The 23,100-nt window shown below is 41.1% G+C and overlaps 1 protein-coding gene across 1 annotated transcript in view; it reads left to right on the top strand.

The window, feature by feature from the left end:
- The first annotated feature begins 815 nt into the window (after positions 1-815).
- TGFBR1 (transforming growth factor beta receptor 1) overlaps positions 816-23,100 on the top strand; it is a 73,354-nt gene continuing 51,069 nt past the window's right edge. The window contains exon 1 of the mRNA XM_036737833.1: positions 816-1,068. Coding sequence (XP_036593728.1) covers positions 816-1,068 — 253 coding nt within the window. The remainder of the gene's footprint in view (positions 1,069-23,100) is intronic.

Here is a 23,100-nt window from a genome sequence, read left to right as displayed (position 1 = left end):
CTCTCCCTGCTCCTTCCTAGTTTCTCCTGAGTTTATTGGGCTTTCAGAGAGGGGACGAGCCGGGCCAGGGGGCCCAGGCTCCCGCAGTCCTCGGGGCTCTCGGCGATCGTGCGTGGGGCGTGGAGTAGACCCGTCCCGTCGCTGGAGTTACTAGAGGACCAGGTTCGCCACCCTCGGCCTGCTTCCCTTCCCGGGCTCAACAGTTAGAGTGCTTAAGAGCAGAGGGCCCCGAGGTCGCGTCTCTGAGGGCGGAGGGGGAAGGGGGGACGCGCGGAGTGGGCACTGGCCCGGGGCTCGGAGGAGGAGTGGGGGTGGGGACGGAAGAGTGGCCCGGAGCTAGCTGCGGCTCTGCAGAGCCCGAGAGCGATAACGGTCCCCCGGGAACTGGGTGCGGACGCCACCCTCCCCGGGCACAAAGTGTGGAGAACGTAAGGAGGCCCCCGGTCCTCGAGCGCTTCCCCTCTGCTGGCACAAGGAGCTCTCGCCCCGCGGGCGCCCCCCAGCTCTAGGGACCCCAGAGCCCCTCGCTTGGCTGCACCTTCCTCTTCCACTGCACGGCTCGCCGCTCCCCCCTTCTTGCACCAGCCAAAGCCTCCGGCGTGGGGGACGCGGGGTGAGGGGGTGGGGCTGAGGAGGGGGCGGGGTGGGAGTGGTGAGCCTGCGGAGGGACTCGAAGGGGGGCGGGGGCCCGGCCGTTCCCCGCGCCCTCCGGCCCCGGATTGGCTGCGGCCCTGCGGGCCGGGCTCTCGCCTGTCTTGTTGTTCTCCCGTCTCGGCAGCTGCCGGGAGGCGGGGCCGGGACGTCCCTCGCAGCCAATGGGAGGGCCACCCCCGAGCAGTTACAAAGGGGCCGAACGAGGCCGCGGCGCGAGGCGAGGCTCTCTGGTTCCTCGGGGCGGGGGCACCGAGACGCGGCCCCGGCCCCTGGAAAGGACCGGACGCGGACTACGACGGGGGACCATGGAGGCGGCCACGGCGGCGGCGGCCGTCGCGGGGAAGGCGACCGTGCCCCCCCGCTACCAGATGTTTCTCCTCCTGGCGGCCACGGGGCTGGTCCCAGGGGCGGCGGGTGAGCCGGAGGGGGGGAGGGGCCGGGGCGGCGGCGGAGGCGGACGGGGGCGCTGGGGCTGCGGCCCCTTTCTCCAACATGGCGCGGGCCCCGGGGGCGCTGGTGGTGGTCGGGCGGCTGGGGGTAGGCAGAGGAGGACTGCTCCCGGGGCTCGGCCGCCAGCTCGGCCAGACAGACCGCAGACGGGGATTGTGAGGAGGCGGGGGCGGCGGCGCGGGGGGGAGCGGAGCAGAGCGGAGGGGAGGGGGTGCCCGGGCTCCCCGGGCCGGCCTCTGCCCCGGGCCGGGCGGGTGTCTGGGGTAGGGGGCGGAGCGGACGGACTCCGGACCCTTCCCCGCCAGCCCCTCCGGAGTCTTCTGCCCCGTATGCGGGGCCGCCGAAGGCAGGACATCCCCTCACCTATCTTTGTGTTCACTCTGTGAGCCGAGGGCTAACTAGGTGTGAAGAGCCGCGGCTGCTCCCGGGGTACCCGGGGAGGGGGTGGGGTGCAAGTGAATTCCATCACCCGAGGACTAAGAATCCTCCTCGCCCTAGAAACTTGTCTGAATATTCGCTCAGCGTCTTGAAATGTTTGAATGGGAATTACTTTTTTTTTTTTCACACATTCATCAAACACGTGTTTGGGGAAGATTTGTTTTTCCTCTTCTCGCTGCTCAATCCGATCTCTAGTGGGAGAAAGATGACTACCACCATGCACGGGTGCGGGCTGCCGCCGTTCTGGAAGGGCTGTGTAGACTTCAGACCTCGATTTTCTGGTACCTGAGCGAGAGATCGTTGTAGGAGGTGGGGAGGAACCCAGACCTGGCTGGGCTTCTCGGTGCACGCACAACGACGCCCACAAAAAAATAAATAAATAAAACTACCAAAAAAAAAGTCAACCAACCTAAAACCTTTCACTTTTGGAGCCGGGTAACCTACAGAAAGAGGGAGCCTGGTGGAAAGAGCCCTGGGATAAGAGTCAGGCACTCCCCAAACATGTATTGGGTGCCCGGCGTCACGCTAAGCCCCGCAGATACAAAGAAAGGCAAAAATAGGTCTGTGCCCTGGAGGAGCTGCCGTTCTGAAGGAGAGATGATGTCAATTACCCCGAAATTAATCAGTGTTAGAGGCTCTAGCTGTGGGAGGGACCGGGAAAGGCCTGTGGTAGAAAAAGCAGGACTTAGAGGTGAGGGGGGAGAACTTTGCAGGTGTGAGAGACCGGGACTATCTTGTGAGAGGAACCAATAAGTAGGTTAGCTAGCTATAGAGTGGAGAGTAGGGAGGAGGCAGTAAGGTGTAGGAAGGCTGCAAAGGTAGAAAGGGACCAGGCTGTGAAGGGCTTTCAAGAGCTAGGCAAAGCATTTTATATTTGATCGCGTTACCCAGGGCAAGGAGGTGAAGTCTCTCTGTGCCTTAGTGTTCCTATCTGTCCAGTGAAGGCATTGGGCACGATTATCTCCAGGGCGCCTTTCTACTACTGAGCTCTGATCCTATGAAATTACACGTGTATGTGGAATTCTCTTTGTTTTTAATTTCTTTTATATCTTAAAGTCGCCTTGGAAGCAGTTGACCCAACAGTATTTATTTGCTTTGTGGATTTACCCTACAAATTTTAAAATCTCAAAACACTTTCTTCTACTTTCTAGTGTTCCTTTTATTGCTATCAGTATATGTTAAGGAATTACAAATTAATTTTAAGATTGCCTGCAAAGGTGCTTTGTTTCTTTTGATGTGGGTACCCTTCCCCCACCCCCAAACTCATCATTCCTTTTGTCAGATTCTTTTTTGAATGTATCCACAAACTTCTTATGGAGCATCTCTCCACCCTTTCCAGGGCCTTTATTTTTAAACCAGCACAGTACTTGGGCTGTCCATCTGTTAATCCTTACTCTTGCCACATGACCAGAACACCTCTCCTAGCCCTATACATTATGGATGATATCTTTTATGTCAGAATTCTGCAGCTGGCTTATAGTTTATATTTCCATTGCCCAAGGAAGTAATAATTAGAAGACAAATCTTGCTGGAAAAATAATAAGTATATTCTAAATGTAAATATAAATGGCTTGTAGATTATCCATACCATTTATTGGATCATAATGGAAAGTTGATTTTACCACTTTTAAAAAATTAACAATCTAGTCTTGTGTTTGGGTAACATTTTTTGATTGCCTTTTATGTGTAGAACATTGCATAGACATTGAGAAGTTACAAGTTATGTGTGCTGGACTATGCAAAGAAACAGCCTGAAGCTTTGCAAAGGGCATTCATTGGTTGGCCTTGGAGTAGTTCACTTTAGGCCAGTCATTTAACTGTTAAAAAATGGAGATCATAATTATACTCCTTCCCTTACAAGATTGTTGTGAGGAAAGAGCCTTTAGTATTTTATAAATAACTTCTTATAGCTTGGAGGTCTTTTGGAGGGAAGGCAAACCCAGAAATCAATTGTTTAACAAATATTTATTAAGCAGATGCTGTAGGCCAGACATGCTGGGAATATACCTACAAAGAATGAAGTAATCTTTAAAGGAGTTTATAGTCTAATGGGAGAGACAAGTATGTATATAGATAAATGCAGTATAAATACAAATATGCACAAAGTAGTAAAAATGGAAGGTAGTTTAATGGGCTCTCTAGCAGTTGGAAGAAATGAAAGGTTTCATGCAAAAGATGATCCTTGAGCTGTGTCTTAAAGTAAGACAGGGAAGTGGAAGTAAGGAGGGATGGCACTCCAGGCTGAATGAGGAAAATACAGATCACAGGCAAGGATATTGTATGCATAGGATGTTGAGAAATTAATGAATATTTAAGTACTCGCTAATACACTTAAACTCCCTGCCTTGACTGTCCTAGCGCTGATTCAGCTTGTTCAAAGCTGCTAAAGAGGGGTCTTTATTGAGTGTAAGCATAAGCATACCCCAAAGCTAATGAATAACAGTTACTTAGTACTGTGAACATATGACCAGGCAAAACAATGTTATGGGGTAGTTTGTTTCATAGCAACGATATTATAAATGGAAGGCAGGTTACAGGCCTAAATTTTGACTGTGTAAGTTTAAATCACCCTCTACAGAAAACTGAGACTGAGTTTTGGGCTGGATATGGCTGCTTGGAAATAGAATATTGGAAATACAGAGACATGTGACACCATCAGAACATTTAGTGTCTAGAACAATCTAGCACACATTGTATTCAGGCAACAGAATTTTTGAGTACCTTGTCTATGATGAGCATACACACTGTGAATAACAACACATCTGAGGTGTACACAGGCACAGCCAAGGGAATAGGAGAAGGAAAGGCAGAGGAGGGGAAAGGGAACTAGCTTGAAGGTAGAAACAAAGAATTTAATAGTATCCTAGAAAAATACTGTGGCTAGAACTTGCAGGGAAAGGTGGCTAACTGCTTTTACTCCAGAAGTTAATTAGTAGTACTACATTATCCCTGTTAGATTGACTAATATGACAAAACAGGAAAATGATAAATGTTGGAGAAGATGTGGGAAAATTGGAACACTAATACATTGTTGGTGGAGTTGTGAACTGATCCAGCCATTCTGGAGGGCGATTTGGAGCTATGCCCAAAGGGCTATGAAAATGTGCATGCCCTTTGACCCAGCAATACCACTCCTAGGGCTGTATCCCGAAGAGATCATACAAATGGGAAAAGGACCCACATGTATAAAAATATTTATAGCAGCTCTTTTTATGGTGGCCAAGAACTGGAAATTGAGGGGAATGCCCATCAGTAGGGGAATGGCTGAAAAAGTTGTGGTACATGAAAGTAAAGGAATACTTTTGTTCCATAAAAAAATGAGCAGGCAGATTTCAGAAAGCTTTACATGAACCAGTGCTGAGTGAAGTTGAGCAGAACCAGGAGAATGTTGTACACAGTAATAGCAACACAGTGCGATGACCAGCAGACTTAGGTTCTCCTCAGCAATGCAATGATCTAAGACAATTCCAAAAGACTCATGATGGAAAATGCTATCCACATCCAGAGAAAGATCTATGGAGTCTGAATGCAGATCCAAGTATATTGTTTTCTCCCTGTCTCTCTCTCTTTTTTCTTGTGGTTTTTCCATTTTGTTTTAATTCTTTCACAATGCTACTAATGTGGAAATATGTTTATACATGTATAGCCTGTATCAGATTGCATGCTGTTTTGGGGAGGGGGAAAAAGAGGGAAAATTTCGAACTCTTAATCTTATAAAATCTTATATAAGTGAATGTTGAAAACTAAAAATTAATTAAAATTTTTTAAAAAGTTAATCATTGGCATGAGTTTGGATGTATAGTTTCTAAAAAAATCTCTTCATAGCTGGGAACCTGAGTTGGATATAATCTATCTCCTTAGAATGGACACAGAGGGAAAAGTGTTGAGCTCAAGAGCATGAGAAAGGGAGCAGGGGCTAGTTGATTAGAACAGGAGCCTCACCAGGACCCAAATTTCCCTGTCTCCTTTCTTTTTGTAATCGGATAACCAGAGGAACAGTGAATTTGATTTACAGAAGTTGAGTTAAAGTTAGTTGGTTTTTTTTAATCAAGATGTTTTCCTTTTGTGTTTCAGAAATAGCTAGTTGGAGCATTTATCTTAGAATCATAGAATTGAGATCCAGAAAGGATCTTACACATGAAACTGAGCTCCTAAGAAGTCATCACTTGATGCGTTTTTATGAATGAGGAGCAAATCAAACTAGACATTTATCAAGTACTTTTTAACGTGCTAGGCACTGTGCTAGCTTTACAAATACCAAAGCAAGATAGTCCCTGCTCTTAAGCTGCTTCTATTGCCGTGGGGGTGTTTAGGGTGCAGAATATAAACATGGTAGTAAGGAAGAAGTAATCTTAGGGACTAAACCTGTGATTTCGTTGTTGTCTGAGTCTCCCAAGGTGTGGAAACTCCCTCTACCCATGTAGAGTGACACCTTTTTAATTTGTAGTCTTTAGAAGTTGCCCAATTGCCCTGGTGCCTGTAACACGAAGAGGTTAAATGACTTCTCTAGGGTCATTTCCCTAGGCTTTATCAGAACTTGAACCCAGGCCTTACTGATTTCATAGCTGGTTTTTCTTTTATCCATTGCCCTGTGCTTCCTCTTTCTACACACAGTATACATATATATATATATATAAAATATACATGTGTGTATACTATATGTATACTGTATATGTATATAATATATGTTGCGTGTGTGTGTGTATGTATGTGTGTGTACAACATAAAGACACAGTGATTGGGGGAGGGAAGCACAACAAGGGAAGTCAGATAGCATTTGAGTTGACAATAAAGGTACTAAGGGGTAGGGGAATGGGAAGATAGTATTCTAGGCAGGGGACAGACACAGGCAGGAAGGAGATGGGATATAGATAATAGCAAGTAGACCAGTTTGGCAGGCTCCTAGAATGGATCCTGGAAAGGGTAATACATAATCAGCCTGGAAACATAGGCTGGAGCGAGATTGTGAAAAGCTTTAAGTGCCAAAGAGTAGTTTTTGTTTTATCACAAAGGCATTGCTGAATTACAGAAATTTCTTGAGCAGAGAAGTAACATTGTTAGGTTAACTGCACTTTAGTGATATCACCTTGTCACCTGTGTGGAAGACAGACTGGAGAAGGACCAGGCAGAGCACAGGTAGGTTAGGGCATTGGGCTGTTGTGGTAGTCCAGAGAGAGGTGATAAGGGCTTGGTCTAGTGTGACTGTGCTGTGAGTAAAGATAAAATGAATGGTTAGGAGTAGATAGTTAAGAAGTTGGGATTTATAAGACCTTGGTAACTGATTGAATATTGTTGGAGGAAAGTAAGACTAAAGAGCTGAGGATGACTTTTAGGTCTCGAACATGAGTGATTAGAAGTGTGGTGGTGCCCTCATCAGAAATGGGAAAGTTAGGAGGAGCCTGAGTTTAGGGGAAAAAGAGAATGTGCTCTGTTTTGCATTTGTTGAGTTGACATACCTGTGGGACATCCACGTTGAGATGGCTTAACATATAACTGGAGATGCAGGACTGAAGCTTAGTAGAGAGATTAGGATGTAGATTTGGGGGTCATCTGCCTAGAGATGATAGTTGAATCTTTGGGAATTTATGATAACAAGAGTATGTAGAGAGAAGCTTGAAAGGCCCAAGATAGAGACCTGGGATATGCCAATATATAGGGGGTAAGACATGAGAGATTATCCTGCAATGAAGATTGAGAAAGATGGGTCAGAAAAATAGAACATAAGTAGTGTCAGAAAAACTCAGGGAGTAGTGTTTCCAGAAGGACAGAGCGGTCCTTCGTGTCACGCTTCAGATATTTAGCAGGATAAGGACTGAGAAAAGGCCATTGGTTTTAGCAATAAAGAGATAATTGGTGACCTCAGACCATAGAATGATTGTGATGGAGGCCAGATTACAAAAGGATTGAGAAGTGAAAGGGAGGTGAAGAAGTAGAAGCAGTAAGTGTGGACATTCTAGGATTCTGATACTGAAAAAGGAAGTTGAGAGTAAGACCAAATAAAAGATTTTTAAAGATAGGGAAGATCTGGATATGTTGGCAGTGTGGAAGGGGCCAGTGGATAAGGAGAGGTTGAACATTAGAGGTAGAGGAGGGACAATGGAAGGCAGTAAATTCTGGAGGTGATAGAATGGGATGGGATCAAGGATGTAAATAGAGGAGTTGGTACTTACAAAGAAGGGGGTTATCTACCACCATGAGACTGGAATGAGACTGAAAAGGATAGGGGATTGTACAGTTGAGAGGGAACTTTGTTGCAATGGCCTGCTTTTTTTTTCCTTCAATGAAGTGTGAGGGAAGGTCCTCTGAGAGAGGGTGGGCATGTGGTGATACAGATAGTTTGAGAAGAGACAATTTGGGACAGCCAATGTGGGAAGAGTGATAGAGAGTGGATCAAGGAAAAGTAAAAGGATTAGCTGTGTAGACCGAGTTGAGGGAAGAATATAAGTTGTAATGATCTCAAGTCATGAGGTGTGTGTGACTCATCCAGCTGTGTTTAGCAGCACTTGATGGAGCAGGCAGAATATGGGAGTATTTCGGAACTGGAGTTTGGAAGTGCTTCCTTAGGACAATGGGCTAAGGTTCAAGGACAGAGCATAGTTGAATTGGTTAACTAAACCATCGAAATTTTTGAGACCTAGAGAGACAGAGTTTGGGGTGGGGGTGGGGGCTGGATCTTAGTAAGTATCTTACATACTTGTTAGCTGTGTGTTCATGGACAGATTTGTTTTAAAAAAGAGTTGTAATATTATCCTTCATGAGTTGTTTCTGTAAAAAGTATGAAATTGATGTTTCTCCTCCCCTAGACCCCAAAGTTGGTTTGTTTCATCCTAGGAACTGAAGAACCTATATGGGGAACCCTACTTTAGGGTAGGGCTTAAAGTGTGGTTTAAAGGAAAGAACTCTAGACTTTACAAGAGTCCCTCAGTTCAAATCCTTGTTGAAATCTTAGGCAAATCATTTAATCTGTTTGGCCTTAGTTTTGTCATCCATGAAATCCAGTCATGCAACATGGGAGCATCTATGTCCTGGGCATTGTGCTTAGGTCCTGGGATAGAAAGACAAAAAGAAACCTTACATTCTGTTGGGAGAAAATAGCGCAGATAAAGACTGGCAAGAACACCAGGTTTGGTTTTGGAGAACTTCAGTTTGAATTCTGGCTGCTGCCAGTGACCTGGGCAAATCACTTATCTTTTCTGGACCTCATTTCCCTCGTCCGTAAAATAATCTAGAGGTTGGATTAAGTGGTGTCTAAGGTCCTTCCCAGTTTTAACTTAGATAAGTAAATATAAAGCAAGAAGCAGTATGACATAATGGTTAGAGAGCTAGCTAGCTAGGAGTCAGGAAGATGGGTTCAGGTCCTAACTGATACATACGGGTTTTGTAATCCTAGGAAAATCACTTAAACTGTCAGTGCCTTAGACACCTCTCAACATTTTACAATTTTGAACAATCTCTTTGTTGTTCAGTCATTTCAGTCGTGTTTGACTCTTTATGACATTTGGGGTTTTCTTGGCAAGGATACTGGAGTGGTATTTCTTTCTCCAGCTCAGTAAAAGCTGAGGAACCTGAGGCAAATAGGGTTAAGCGATTTGCCCAGGGTCACATAGCTATTAAGTCTCTGAGGCTGAATTTGAACTCAGGAAGATGAGCCTGGTGCTCTATCCACTGTGCCACCTAGCTACCAATGAAATTCTCTACATCAGTGAAATTACAGGTCTGTCTGTCCACCCTACCACCCCGACCCCCAAGAAAGAGCAATTTGAAAGGAGTGGGGAAGATAGTAGCAAATACATTTTCCACAGTACACTTTGGGTGTTTCTTAGATATTGATTAACTAGTAGGTTACTTAACTCTGTTAATTCAGTTTTTTCATCTATAAAATGAAAGGTTGAATTGTCAGTTTTAGATTTAAATTTCTGTGATCTTTGATAAAAATACCTTTTATTTATGTAGTATGTTAAAATTTTCAGAGTGCTTCTGTGCTTTTACCATGTGCTTCTTGCAATAACCATAGGAGGTATATAGGATAGAAGTATTTCTTACTTCTATGTGCAGGGCTCCATGAGATTCACTGATTGATAAATTCATACCTGGTATATTTCATAAGTGGTCAAGCCAAGATTAGCAATCTTGTGATTTAGCCATCTTTCAAACTCCTGATCCAGTGTAACTCTTAACGAACATTGTGAGTTTAGAAGGTGGGTAGAGGTTGCATTTTTTTTTTTGCATCCTTCAGGGTGCTGATATGCACACATCCATACAGATGCTGATAAATAAGTGAAGGAACACAACTTGTTAAGGGCCTACTACGTGTAGACATCTGGCTAGGTGTTTGGAAAGGTACAAAGTTTAAGAAGAAGATGCAAGCTTAATGGCTAATACAACATAAGATCGAAAAGTTCATAATATACTTTATGTGCTAAGTGCTTTAGAGAATTTCAAAGCAAAATTCTGTGAAATCTGAGTGGGAACGATATGTCAGGGATTGAGGGAGAACTAGGGAAGGTCTTCATGGAAGAATTGGTACTGAACTGTGCTTTAAAGAAAGGATAGGAAGACCATTTCAAGCAGAGGGAATTACTTGAAGACTGTTTTGGGGATCAGGGAAGACTAGTTTAGCTAGAATGTAGTTTTTGGAGGTGGGTAACGTAAGATAAGGCTAGAAAAATGGTGTGTAGTCTGATTGTAAAAGACCTCGAGTGCCAGGCAGAGGAGTTTGAACTTTTCTCAATAGTAAATAGGGACCCCACTAAAGATTTCTGAGTCCTGGAATAAGATGTAAGGATGATTATTCTGCTAGTGGTACGAAGGAAGACCAGATTAGACTGAGGTGAGTAGGGTCACGAACGTTTATTAAGAGGTGATTGCAGCACTCTGGTTAGGTGGTAGTAAGTACTTACACTAAGGTGGTGATGGTGTAAGAAGAGTGCATATGTGACAAATGTCTTAGACATGAAATACATCTTAGTTATTGGGAATAAGAGGTGAGGCATATAGACAAAGCAGAGGCAGGAGTTTTAACTGCTGATTGATGGAGATATTTGTCTAGATTGAAGAAGCGTGATCAGGACTGGAGATTGAGGTTGGTGTATAGTTATCCTTTCCACGCAGGGATTTGGGATGTGGCACCCCCTCGGAATGGAAAATTCTCGTAAGATTTATTGGACCTCCCTTTGTGCCAGAGAAGAAGTCTGAATTACTATTTTCTGAGTTTCTAAACTTTTTATGTGTCATCTGAGGCTTTCATTAAACTCCTGAAAATTCCCATTTAATTTCTTATGCCAACTCGTGATATAGTGAAATTTTGATACGGAAAGTCACAATGTGGAAAGGATAATTGTAGGTAGTCTCTTCATAGAGGTAGGAGTCAAAATTATGAGAATAATTATGATTACCACAGGAGAGATGATACATAGGGGAAAGAAAATGACTGGGCAGCACCCACAAGAGGCTTGAAAGAGGACAGTGAATGATACAGCGAAGGTGCCATTTGAGGAGCATGAGAACGTAATATTTCTGAAGTCAGCGGAGGCAAGAGTACCCAGGAGGGGAGGAAGTGCTCAGTCATATCAAAGTAGAGGAGAGGTCAAGAATGACTGATCAAAGAAATGTGATTTGATTATTCGGTGTTCATTTGTGACCCTTGAGAGCAATTACACAGTAGAGTGGTGGGAACAAGAGCCGGATTGCAAGGAGTTGAGATAGTAGGGAGTGGGAAAGCAAAAGCATTAGGCATAGACAGATAACTAGATGGACATAGGTGAGACAGAAGAAAGTAAACTAAGGAAAGATAGAAGACTCTGAAGAATGAAATTCTGGAGATAAAGGAACAGTTTGAGTGACAAGTGTTTAAATGTTTAAAGAGTAATGTGGAGGCACAAAAATTTACTCATTGACTTAGATTGAACAACTTTATATATGTATTGTGTACGTGTGCACATGTGCACAGTGGTATAGAATATGAGCTTTTTGAGGTTAGAGATTGTTATTTTTGTCCTTGTATTCCTGTGCCTGCCATGGTGCTTGGCATAGACAAGGGGTTTATTAAAGGTGTTTTGACTGAACAAAGACTTATAGTTTAATAACGGTTTTTTTGATTGAACAGAGACTTACAGAAGATGGGAGTGTGGAGAGTTAGTGGAAAATGAACACAAAAGCGTAGTGACTTTCAAGAGTGCTGACACTCAGACTCCAGGGAGGAAAACTAAGCTATGAAAAGAGGAGAAAGCTGAAAAAAGGCCGTGGAACTGCTGTTTAGGTTTGATGAGATGGTAGAACCATTTAACTTTTATTTTACTCCTGTTTTCTTTACCAGGATAAAAATGACTAGTAGGGAGCTAAGAGAACACGTAACGGCCCAGATGAACATCTCATGGTACTGAAAGAACAGGCAGAGGTGAGTGCTGAGTTCTCAGTGTGGAGAAAAGACAGGTGATGCAGCATTAGGAAAGGGCATCTCTCTCTCTCAAGGGAAGAGAGTGAAGTCTAAATGAAGGGCCATTGAGCTAGGATTAAATTCCTGACAAAATTCTGGAACATATTATCAAAGGTTGCTTAGTGAATGTTAAAAAAGAAGCAGTGAACAAAGAACAGATATCGTTTCTTCAAGGACATGCCAGACAAATCTAAGAATTTTTTAATTACAAGTTTGCCCAGATTTTCACAAAGCATTTGACAAAGTTTCTCCTGCTATTCTTGTGAACAAGATTGAGACAGATAAAGAGTAGTACATTGTAATGGTAATATATGGGAAGATCTTTCCCTTCCATTCATAGGCCCATGTGACCTGCTTGAGTCACACAGAGGTCTAAGTCACATGAGTTTGAGTCACTTGAAGCCTGTGGTGGAGCAGAGCTGGGAGAGACCGTGGGAGTTGCGGCTTGGAGGGAGAAGAGGCCTTCGGAGAACAGGCCAAGGAACTGGCCTGCTTGAGGGAGGGAGTGATTGTGCTTGAGGGTGTTCCTTTGTGGGAAGGCCCTAATGGGGAAGGCAGTGCCCCCTGCATTGCTAACGTGTGTAGATTTCTTTGTGGCTATGAAGGATTTGGCTTTCTGGTGTTTGAATAAATGTTTTGGTTCTGGCTTCCACGTGGAGAGTCTTGTTATGCTTTGGGATTCAGAACTATGCCTGCACATTCCTAGCTGCTGTAGGTGCTGTGAATATTGCATTGGTGCTATGTACATTTAAGTGAATTTGGACCCAACTGATCGATTAGATAGAACTGAGATCTCTATTGGAGTTCTGAGGGACGTACAGTTGGCCCTTTGCTGTTTAACATTTTTTTCAGTCACTTGGAAAAGACATAAATGGTACTCTTATTTGCAAATGATAACAGACTGGGAATGATAGTTTAACTCACTGGCTAACAGGATCCGAAAGAATCCTGACAGGCTCAGAACATTGGGCTGAATAAGATCAAAGTTAATAGGGACAAATGCAGAATCTTATACTTGGAGGCAAATTCAGTTCACAAGGTGAAGATGGGGGTACATGGCTAGACAGCAGTGGATTTGAAAAAGATCTGGGATTTTAGTTGACTTAAAGCCCAATGTAAGTCAGTAGTGTAATATGTCAACCAAAAAAACCCTAATACAGACTAAGGCTTTTTTTTTTATTCCCTTAGTTTTATTTTCTGTATGTCTTTTTTTTTTCATAAAATTTGTTTTAGTTTTCAACATTTCCCTTCCATAAGCTTTTGAGTTTTAAATTTTCTCCCTCTCCCCGCTCCCCAAGACAGCTTGCAATCTGATAGAGGCTCTACATATACATTCATATTGAACATTTTCACATTAATAATGTTGTAAAGAAGAATTAGAAACATGGGAGGAACCACAAGAAAAAAGAAACAAAGTAACAGCAACAAAAGAGAGCGGATAGTATGCTTTCATCTGCATTCAGCATTTTCTATCATGAGTCTTGGGGTTATCTCAGATCCTTGCATTGCTGAGAAGAGCCAAGTCTATGAAAGTTAGTCATGGCTCAGTGTGGCTATTACTACGTACAGTGTTGTTCTGGTTCTACTCACTGAACTCAGCATTAGTTGATATAAATCTTTCCAGGTTTTCTGAAGATGGCCTGCTCATCATTTCCTATGGCACAGTAGTATTCCATTACATTCATATACCATAATTTGTTCAGCCATTTCCCAATTGATGGGTATCACCACAAAAAAGAGTTGCTATAAATATTTTTATGCATGTGGGTTCTTTTCCCATTTTTATGATCGCTTTGGGATACAGATCTAGAAGTGATATTCTTGGGTCAAAGGGTATGGATATTTTTATAGCCCTTTGGTCATAGTTCCAAATAGTTCTCCAGAATGGTTGGATCAGTTCACAACTCCACTAACAGTGCATTAGTGTTCCAATTTTCCCACATCTTCTCCAACATTTATCATTTTCCTGTTTTGTCATGTTAGCCAATCTGATAGATGTGATGTGGTACCTTAGAATTGTTTTGATTTGCAGTTCTCAAATCAGTAGTGATTTAGAGCATTTTTTGTATGACTATAGACAGCTTTAATTTCTTCCTCTGAAAAGTGCTTGTTCATATGCTTTGACCATTTATCAATTGGGCAATGACTTCCTTATAAATTAGACTCAGTTCTCTATATGTTTTAGAAATGAGGCCTTTATCAGAGACACTGGTTGTAAAAATTCTTTCCCATCTTTCTGCTTTCCTCCTAATCTCGGTTGCATTGGCTTTGTTTGTGCAAAAACTTTTCAATTTAATGTTCTCTATCTCTTGTTTGGTCATAAATTCCTCCATTCTGCATAGATCTGACAAATAAACTTTCCTTGCTCCCCTAATGTGTTTATAGTATCAGCCTTTATATCAAAATTGTGTACCGAGTTGGACTTTAATATACGGTGTCAGATGGTCTATACCCAGTTTCTGCCATACTATTTTTCCAGTTTTCTCAGCAGTTTTTGTCAAATAGTGAGTGCTTATCCCAGAAGCTGGGATCTTTGGGTTTATCAAACAGTAGATTATTATAGTCATTGACTACTGTATCTTGTGTACCTAAACTATTGATCTACCCCCCTATTTCTTAGCCAGTACCATGTAGTTTTTTTAAAATTTAATTTATTTAATATATTTAGTTTTCAGCATTGATTTTCACAGGAGTTTGAATTACAAATTTTCTCCCCATTTCTACCCTCCCCCCCACTCCAAGATGGTGTATATTCTGGTTGCCCTGTTCCCCAGTCAGCCCTCCCTTCTGTCACCCCACTCCCCTCCCATCCCCTTTTCCCTTTCTTTCTTGTAGGGCATCTAAGCCCCATTGCCTGTGTATCTTACTTTCTAGTTGCATGCAAAAACCTTTATTTGTTGTTTTTGAACATCTGTTTTTAAAACTTTGAGTTCCAAATTCTCTCCCCTCTTCCCTTCCCACCTACCCTCCCTAAGAAGTCAAGCAATTCAACATAGGCCACATGCGTATCATTATGTATAACCCTTCCACAATACTCATGTTGTGAAAGACTCACTATATTTTGCTCCTTCCTAACCTATCACCCTTTATCCAATTTTCTCCTTTGACCTTGTCCCCTTTTGAAAGTGTTTGTTTTTGATTACCTCCTCCCCCATCTACCCTCCCTTATATCATTCCCCCTTTTTATCTTCTTCCTCCTTCTTTCCTGTGGGGTAAGTTGCCCAATTGAGTGTGTATGGTATTCCCTCTTCAGGTCAAATCCCATGAGAGCAAGATTCACTCATTCCCCCCTCACCTGCCTTCTCTTCCTTTTTCTTGCCACTTTTATGCGAGATAATTTACCCCATTCTGTCTCTCCCTATCTCCCTCTCTCAATATATTCCTCTCTTATCCCTTAATTTTATTTTATTTCTTTTAGATATCATCCCTTCATCTTCAAGTTACCCTGTGCCCTCCTTCCCTCTCTCTCTCTCTATGTATGTATATGTGTGTGTATATATATATATGCACACACACACATATACACATATATACACATATGTGTGTGTGTATATATGTATACACACATGCATGTTCCCTTCAGCTACCCTAGTACTGAGGTCTCATGAATCATACACATCATCTTTCCATGGAGGAATGTAAACAAAACAGTTCAACTTTAGTGAGTCCCTTGCGATTTCTCTTTTGTGTTTACCTTTTCATGCTTCTCTTGATTCTTGTGCTTGAAAGTCCAATTTTCTATTCAGTTCTGGTCTTTTCACTGAGAAAGCTTGAAAGTCCTCTATTTTATTGAAAGTCCATATTTTGCCTTGGAGCATGATACTCAGTTTTGCTGGGTAGGTGATTCTTGGTTTTAATCCTAGCTCCATTGACCTCCGGAATATCGTATTCCACGCCCTTTGATCTCTTAATGTAGAAGCTGCTAGATCTTGGGTTATTCTGACTGTGTTTCCACAATACTCAAATTGTTTTTTTCTGGCTGCTTGCAGTATTTTCTCCTTGATCTGGGAGCTCTGGAATTTGGCGACAGTGTTCCTAGGAGATTTCTTTTTGGGATCTATTTGAAGAGGCAATCGATGGATTCTTTCAATTTCTATTTTGCCCTGTGGCTCTAGGATATGAGGGCAGTTCTCCTTGATAATTTCTTGAAAGATGATCTCTAGGCTCTTTTTCTGATCATGGCTTTCAGGTAGTCCAATAATTTTTAAATTATCTCTCCTGGATCTATTTTCCAGGTCAGTGGTTTTTCTAATGAAATATTTGACATTGTCTTCCACTTTTTCATTCCTTCGGTTCTGTTTTATAATATCTTGATTTCTCATCAAGTCACTAGCTTCCACTTGTTCCAATCTCATTTTTAAGGTAGTATTTTCTTCAGTGGTCTTTTGGACCTCCTTTTCCATTTGGCTAATTCTGCCTTTCAAGGCATTCTTCTCCTCATTGGCTTTTTGGAGCTCTTTTGCCATTTGAGTCAGTCTATTTTTTAAGGTGTTGTTTTCTTCAGTATATTTTTCAGTATCTTTTTGGGTCTCCTTTAGCAAGTCATTGACTTGTTTTTCATGGTTTTCTCGCATCCTTCTCATTTCTCTTCCCAATTTTTCCTCTACTTCTCTAACTTGCTTTTCCAAATCCTTTTTGAGCTCTTCCATGTCCTGAGACCAGATCATGTTTTTCTTGGAGGCTGTTGGTGTAGGCTCTTTGACTTTGTTGACTTCTTCTGGCTGTATGTTTTGGTCTTCTTTGTCACTAAAGTAAGATTCCAAAGTCTGAGACTGAATCTGGGTGCGTTTTCTCTGCCTGGCCATGTTCCCAGGCAACTTAACTTGACCCTTGAGTTTTTCGGTGAGGTATGACTGCTTGTAGAGTAAAGAGTACTATGTTCCAAGCTTGGGGGGATGCACTGTTGGTTTCAGAGCTATTACAGCCAGCTCTGCCACACCAGCACTCCTCCTTCCCCAAGAACCCCCAGCCCAGACTGGACTTAGATCTTCATCAGGCTCTGCACTCCTGCTCTGATCTGCCACTGATTTCCTCCCACCAGGTGGGCCTGGGGCCAGAAGCAACTGCAGGTGTAGTTCTGTAGCTGCCCCACATCTGCTGCCCCTGGGGCAGTGGCTGAATCACGAACTCCTTCTTTCACTCTGTTCACAGCAGCTTTTCCCACTAACCTTCTCTGTTGTCTTTGGTGTTTGTGGGTTGAGAAGTCTGGTAACTGCTGCAGCTCACTGATTCAGGGTGCTAGGGCCCGCTCCGCCCGGCTCCTGGTCTTTTTGGTCTGCCTGGCCCATGCTGGGCTCTGCTCCGCTCAGCTCCCCGCTCTGTGCACGAAAGACCTCACCCAGCAACCATCCAGGCTGTCCTGGGCCAGAGCCCTGCTTCCCTCTGCTCTTTTGTGGGTTCTGCAGTTCTAGAATTGGTTCAGAGCCATCTTTTGTAGGCTTTTGGAGGGACTTGGCAGGGAGCTCACACTAGTCCCTGCTCTCCAGCTGCCATCTTGACCCCGCCTCCCAGTATCACCTAGTTTTGATGATTGCTGCTTTATAATAAAATTTAAGATCTGATATAGCTAGGCTACCTTCCCTAGCATTTGCTGTCACTAATTTCCTTGATATTCTGGCCAATTTGTTCTTCCAGATGAATTTTGTTATTTCTTTTTCTAGCTCTATAAAATAATTTTTTGATAGTTTGATTGGTATGGTGCTAAAAAAGAAAATTAATTTAGGTAGAATTGTCATTTTATTGTATTAGCTCCACCTACCCATGAGCAACTGATGTTTTTCCAATTATTTAGATCTGACTTTATTTGTGTGAAAAGTATTTTGTAATTGTTCCTGGGTTTGTATAGTTTCTGGGTTTGTTTTGGCAGGTAGACTCCCAAATATTTAATAATGTCTACATAACTTTAAATGGAATTTCTCTTTCTATCTCTTGCTGTTGGGCTTTGTTAGTAATATATAGAAATGCAGATGATTTATTGGGTTTATTTTATGTCTTGCAACTTTGCTAAAGTTTTTTCAAGTAGGTTTTTTACTTGATTCTCTAGGCTTCTCTAAGTATATCATCATATCTGCAGAGAGTGATAACTTAGTTTCTTCTTCGCCTATTCTAATTTCTTCAGTTTCTTTTTTTTTCTTATTGCTAAAGCTAACATTTCTAGTAGCATATTGAATAACAATGGTGATAATGGGGTTCCTCCCCCCATCTTATTGGAAATGCATCTGGCTTATTCCCATTACATATCCTTGCTGATGGTTTTAGGTAGATGCTACTTATCATTTTAAGGAAGGCTCCATTTATTCCTATGCTCTCTAGTCTTTCTAATAAAAATGGGTGTTGTGTTTTGTAAAAAGCTTTTTCTGCATCTACTGAGATAATCATGTGGTTTCTGTTAGTTTTGTTGTTGATATGATCAATTATGCTGATAGTTTTCCTAATATTGAACCAACCCTACATTCCTGGTATAAATCCTAACTGATCAAAGTATATTATTCTCGTGATCAGTTGCTGTAATCTTTTTTTCATAATATTTTTGCATCTATATTATTAGGGAAATTGGCCTATAATTTTCTTTCTCTGTTTTGACTCTTTCAGGTTTCAGTATCAGGACCATATATGTTTCATAAAAAGAATTTGGTAGGACACCTCCTATTTTCCCAAATAGTTTATATAGTATTGGAATTAATTGTTCTTTAAATGTTTGATAGAATTCACTAAGATTGTCAAATTTATGGGCATGCAGTTGGGCAAAATAGCTCCTAATTATTGTTTTAATTTCCTCTTCATTGGTGGTGAATTCACTCTTTTCATTTAGGATACTGGTAATTTGGTTTTCTTCTTTCTTTTTAAAATCAAGTTAACCAAAGGTTTGTCTATTTTATTGTTGGTTTTTTTCCATGAAATCTTAGTTTTATTTATTAGTTCAATAATTTTCTCAATTTCAATTTTATTAATCTCTCCTAAGAATTTCTAGTTTGGTATTTAATTGAGGATTTTTAATTTGTATTTTTCTAGCTTTTTTAGTTTGATACCCAATTCATTGATCTCCTCTTTATTTTCAAACTAAGCCTTCATTAAGAGAAATCATAGTGTCTAGGGATTAAGGAAGTGATCAGCACCCTCAAGTCTGCTCTGGTCAAACATATTAAGTACAGTGTTTAGTTCTAAGCATTATATATATGAGTGTGTGTGTGTGTGTGTGTGTGTGTATTTATAAATTTTTTTTTAATTTTTAGTTTACAGCATTCAGCTCCACAGGTTTTTGGGTTCCAAATTTTCTCTCTCCCTCTCCTCTCTCCTCCCCTGCCAAGGTGACGTGTAATCCAGTGTAGGTTCTACATTTACCTTCATGTTGAACTTATTTACATAATAGTCCGGTTGTAAAGAAAATTATAAGCAATGGAATCAATCGTGAGAAAGGAGAAACGAAACCAAAAAAGAAGGGGGAAAAAAGAGAGAGCAAATAATTTGCCTCAATCTGCATTCAGACTCCGTAATTCTTTCTTTGGTTGTGCGTAGCTTTTTCCTTCATGAGTCTTTTGGAGCTGTCTTTGAACTTTGTTTTGATGAGAGGAGTCAAGTCTATCAGTTAGTCCTTACAGATACCGCGTGTCTGTAATCATGTGTATTGATCTGCTGGTTCTGCTCCCCTCACTCAGCATCAGTTCATACAAGTCTTTCCGGGTTGCAGTGAAGTCCATCTGCTCCTCATTTCTTACTGTACATTCATATACCACAGTTGGTTCAGCCATCCCCCAGTTGATGGGCATCCCCTTGATTTCCAATTCTTGGCTACCACAAAAAGAGCTGCTATAAATATTTTCGTACATATGGGTCCTTTTTCCCATTGTATGATCTTTTTGAGATACAACCCTAGAAGTGATGTTGCTGGGTCAAAGAGTATGCACATTTTTATAGCCCTTTGGGCATAGTTCCAAATTGCTCTCCAGAATGGCTGGATCAGTTCACAATTGCACCAACAATGTCACAATATTCCAGTTTTTCTACATCCTCTCCAGCATTTATAATTTTCCTGTTTTGTCATGTTAGCCAATCTGACAGGAGAGATGTGGTACCTAAGAGTTTTAATTTGCATTTCTCTAGTCAATAGTGATTTAGAGCATTTTTTCATATGCCTATAAATATCTTTAATTTCTTCCTTTGAGAACCGCCTGTTCATATCCTTTGACCATTTCTCAATTGGGGAATGACTTGTATCCCTATAAATTTGGTTTAGTTCCCTGTGTATTTTAGAGATGATGCCTTTATCAGAGACACTGATTGTAAAGATTTTTTTACCAATATTCTGCTTCCTCTCCCAAATTGCTTATAGTATCAGCCTTTATTCCTAAATCACTAAACATTATATTTTAAGAAGAATCCAGAGGATTGTGGCCAAATTGTGAAGTATCTTGAGATCATATCATAAGGCAATCTGTTGAAAGAATTATCGCTGTTTAGGCTAGGGAATACATAGGAGCTTCATGGTCGCTATCTTCAACTATTTCAATGACTGTTATGTGGAAGAGGGAATAGACTTGTCTGACTGTATTCCTGAGGGCAAACAAAACTAGGAGCAGGGGCTAGAAGTTGCAGAAGCAGATTTAGGCTCAATTAACTGTTCATATCAGAATGCTGTAGAAAAATAAAATAGTCTGCCTGGAAAGGTTGTTGGTTCCATGTCACTAGAAGGCTTCAAGCAAATGATGGATGATGACATTTTGTTAGGTATTTTGTAGAAAGAATTCTTTTTCAGTTATGGGTTGGGTTTGATGAACTCTGAGGTCCTTACCAACTCTGATATTCCGCAAAGCATGTGGTTAGGATTAGAAACTTGGGTTTCACGTGAGAAATAATTGTGGTTTACTTTGGGCAGCTAAGCTGAAGAGCAACGTGATGAAAATGACAGTTAAAGAAAGTTTTATCTGCTGCTGTGGGTTGGGAAATGAGAGATTGGAAGCAGAAACTTTGCTTTAAAGCCTTTGGAATCGTCTAAGTTTATTAGTTATAAATAATACACTTTAAATTGTACACCCTGAGCAATTACTAAAGGCTTTGACCCATTTAAATAATTTGAAATGTGTCTAGAGAGATCCCTAACTTCTCTGATGTTGAGAACCTCTCAACCTTCAATATAGTCTCCTACAGATACTTGGAAATAAGTATACTATTTTAGTGTTTAGTCTTGGTCACTCACTGCAAACAGATGAACTTTGTTGTGGCATGTTTTGTGAGACTGCATCACATTTTCACTCCTGCTTCTTTGATTGAGAGAAGTGTTTGCTTTGGAGGGATCTTTTTTCATTTAGTGGGACCATCTAATAGTGTACGTAGGTTAAATGTCCTGTAAATATTTGGTTGATTGAGCTACAGGTTTAGCTTAGCAAAATTCTGTTATATTTAGAATATTTTCATTGGTTTTTTTACTCAATATTAACAGCAGAAAGGGCTTTCTTAACCACATATTACACATAGCTTTACAAATATAATTTTGGTTATGACACATACTAAGTTTTATGATTTGTACTTGCAGATGGATTATTTGCAAATTTTGGATTTTTTATTTTCCTTTGCTGATGTATACTTTTTTTCCCGGGGTCAGGTACTATGAAACTATTGTCTTTAAATTTAAATATAACTCTCTTTAAATATTCAATCGATATAAATTTTACCAGATTGCTTACAAAATTAGTCCCTCATTTTGACCATGACAGAACAATAAAATGGTTGATGGCTATTCAAAATCATAGACTTTGGAGCTAAAAGTGACTAAGGCTCAGAGAGAAGTGACTTCCTTGAAGAACACAGTGAACCAAAGGCAGAAGTAGGCTTACAGGCCTATAGCACACTTTCCAGTGTCTTGAATGTGCGTGTAGAGGGAAGAAGATGGTAAAGAAATTTATAGCAACTTTTGGGATGTTTTATTACAGATTTCTTTGTTGGTGTGATGGTCTTTTAGGCATTTCATTAATATCAATAAATGCATTTTTTTCACTTAGATGCCACAGTTGAAGTTTTATTTTTTTTTCTTACTATTAGACAAGAATACATGTTTCCTTCAGCTCATCTTCCTTATTTTCTCAATACATTTAGGTTTCCCTGTCACTGAATTTAAGATAATTTGTTCTTTATAATTAAATGATCATAACAACTTCCCCTGCCTCTATTTTAAATAACTTTTATTATTCATGATAAAACTCAATGGTAAAATCATCATTAAAGTTCTTTGTAATTTTAAATAGCTTACTTAAATTGTCAACTGTACATTTTAAAGTTGTCAGGATTTCATGTCCTCTGTAAAAGAAACAACTGATAATTATCTTGCTTTTATCTTAAACCAGTCAGTTGAGAGCTGTGATGTATAGTATTCTAAGCAATTTGGGGGTTATAGAAAAAATTTAAAACATTTGCCTTGCCTTAAAGTCAACTTTAACTTCATCTGGGTAAGCAGAAGCAAGCAGAGTGAAGTAAGTCTTAACACTGTGCTTATTGCCATCAGCTTTTACCAATTTTCACCAGGCCTTCTCCTCTTTGTTTTCCCACTCCACCCTCCCAAATAAATTTCTCCTTAATTCATCCAAAAGCTTTAATGAAAACAAAAAGCAAAGTAAATATCTGTTTTTTCAAAACTTCATAGATGCTTCCCCACCACCACCACATAAGTTACTTTCCTACATATCCTTCCTGGCTTTACAGCAAAGAAAAAGTTAAGCAAAACAGACTGATAAAGCAAACCATGTCTGACAATATATATTTTGTTCCCATAGCCTCCCACCTTTCTACTTAAAGGAAGGATATATGTTTCTTCATCTCCTTTCTGGAACCAGGAGGAGAGCAATATGTAATCAGTCTGGGAAGACAGGGTGGAGCTAGATGGTGAAGGGCTTTAATTTTCAGTTACAATAAAAAGAAAGGTTGTTTCATCATAACAGTTGTGCATGCTTCACAAAGATGGGTCTCATGTTGGACTTTGAAGGATATATAGAATTTCTGTAGGAGAGAAGGGAAGGCATTCCAAGGGAAGGAGGAAAAAACATCTAATGAAAGAACGTTATATGTATGTAAGATACTATTAGCAGCCAGTAGTCATTGCCACTAGAGCCTGGGTAGTGAAGAGGATTGTCACT

The sequence above is a fragment of the Trichosurus vulpecula genome, chromosome 9 (genome assembly GCF_011100635.1).
Source record: "Trichosurus vulpecula isolate mTriVul1 chromosome 9, mTriVul1.pri, whole genome shotgun sequence".
Classification (NCBI taxonomy): Eukaryota; Metazoa; Chordata; class Mammalia; order Diprotodontia; family Phalangeridae; genus Trichosurus; species Trichosurus vulpecula.
This window is presented reverse-complemented; position numbering and strand designations above follow the sequence as displayed.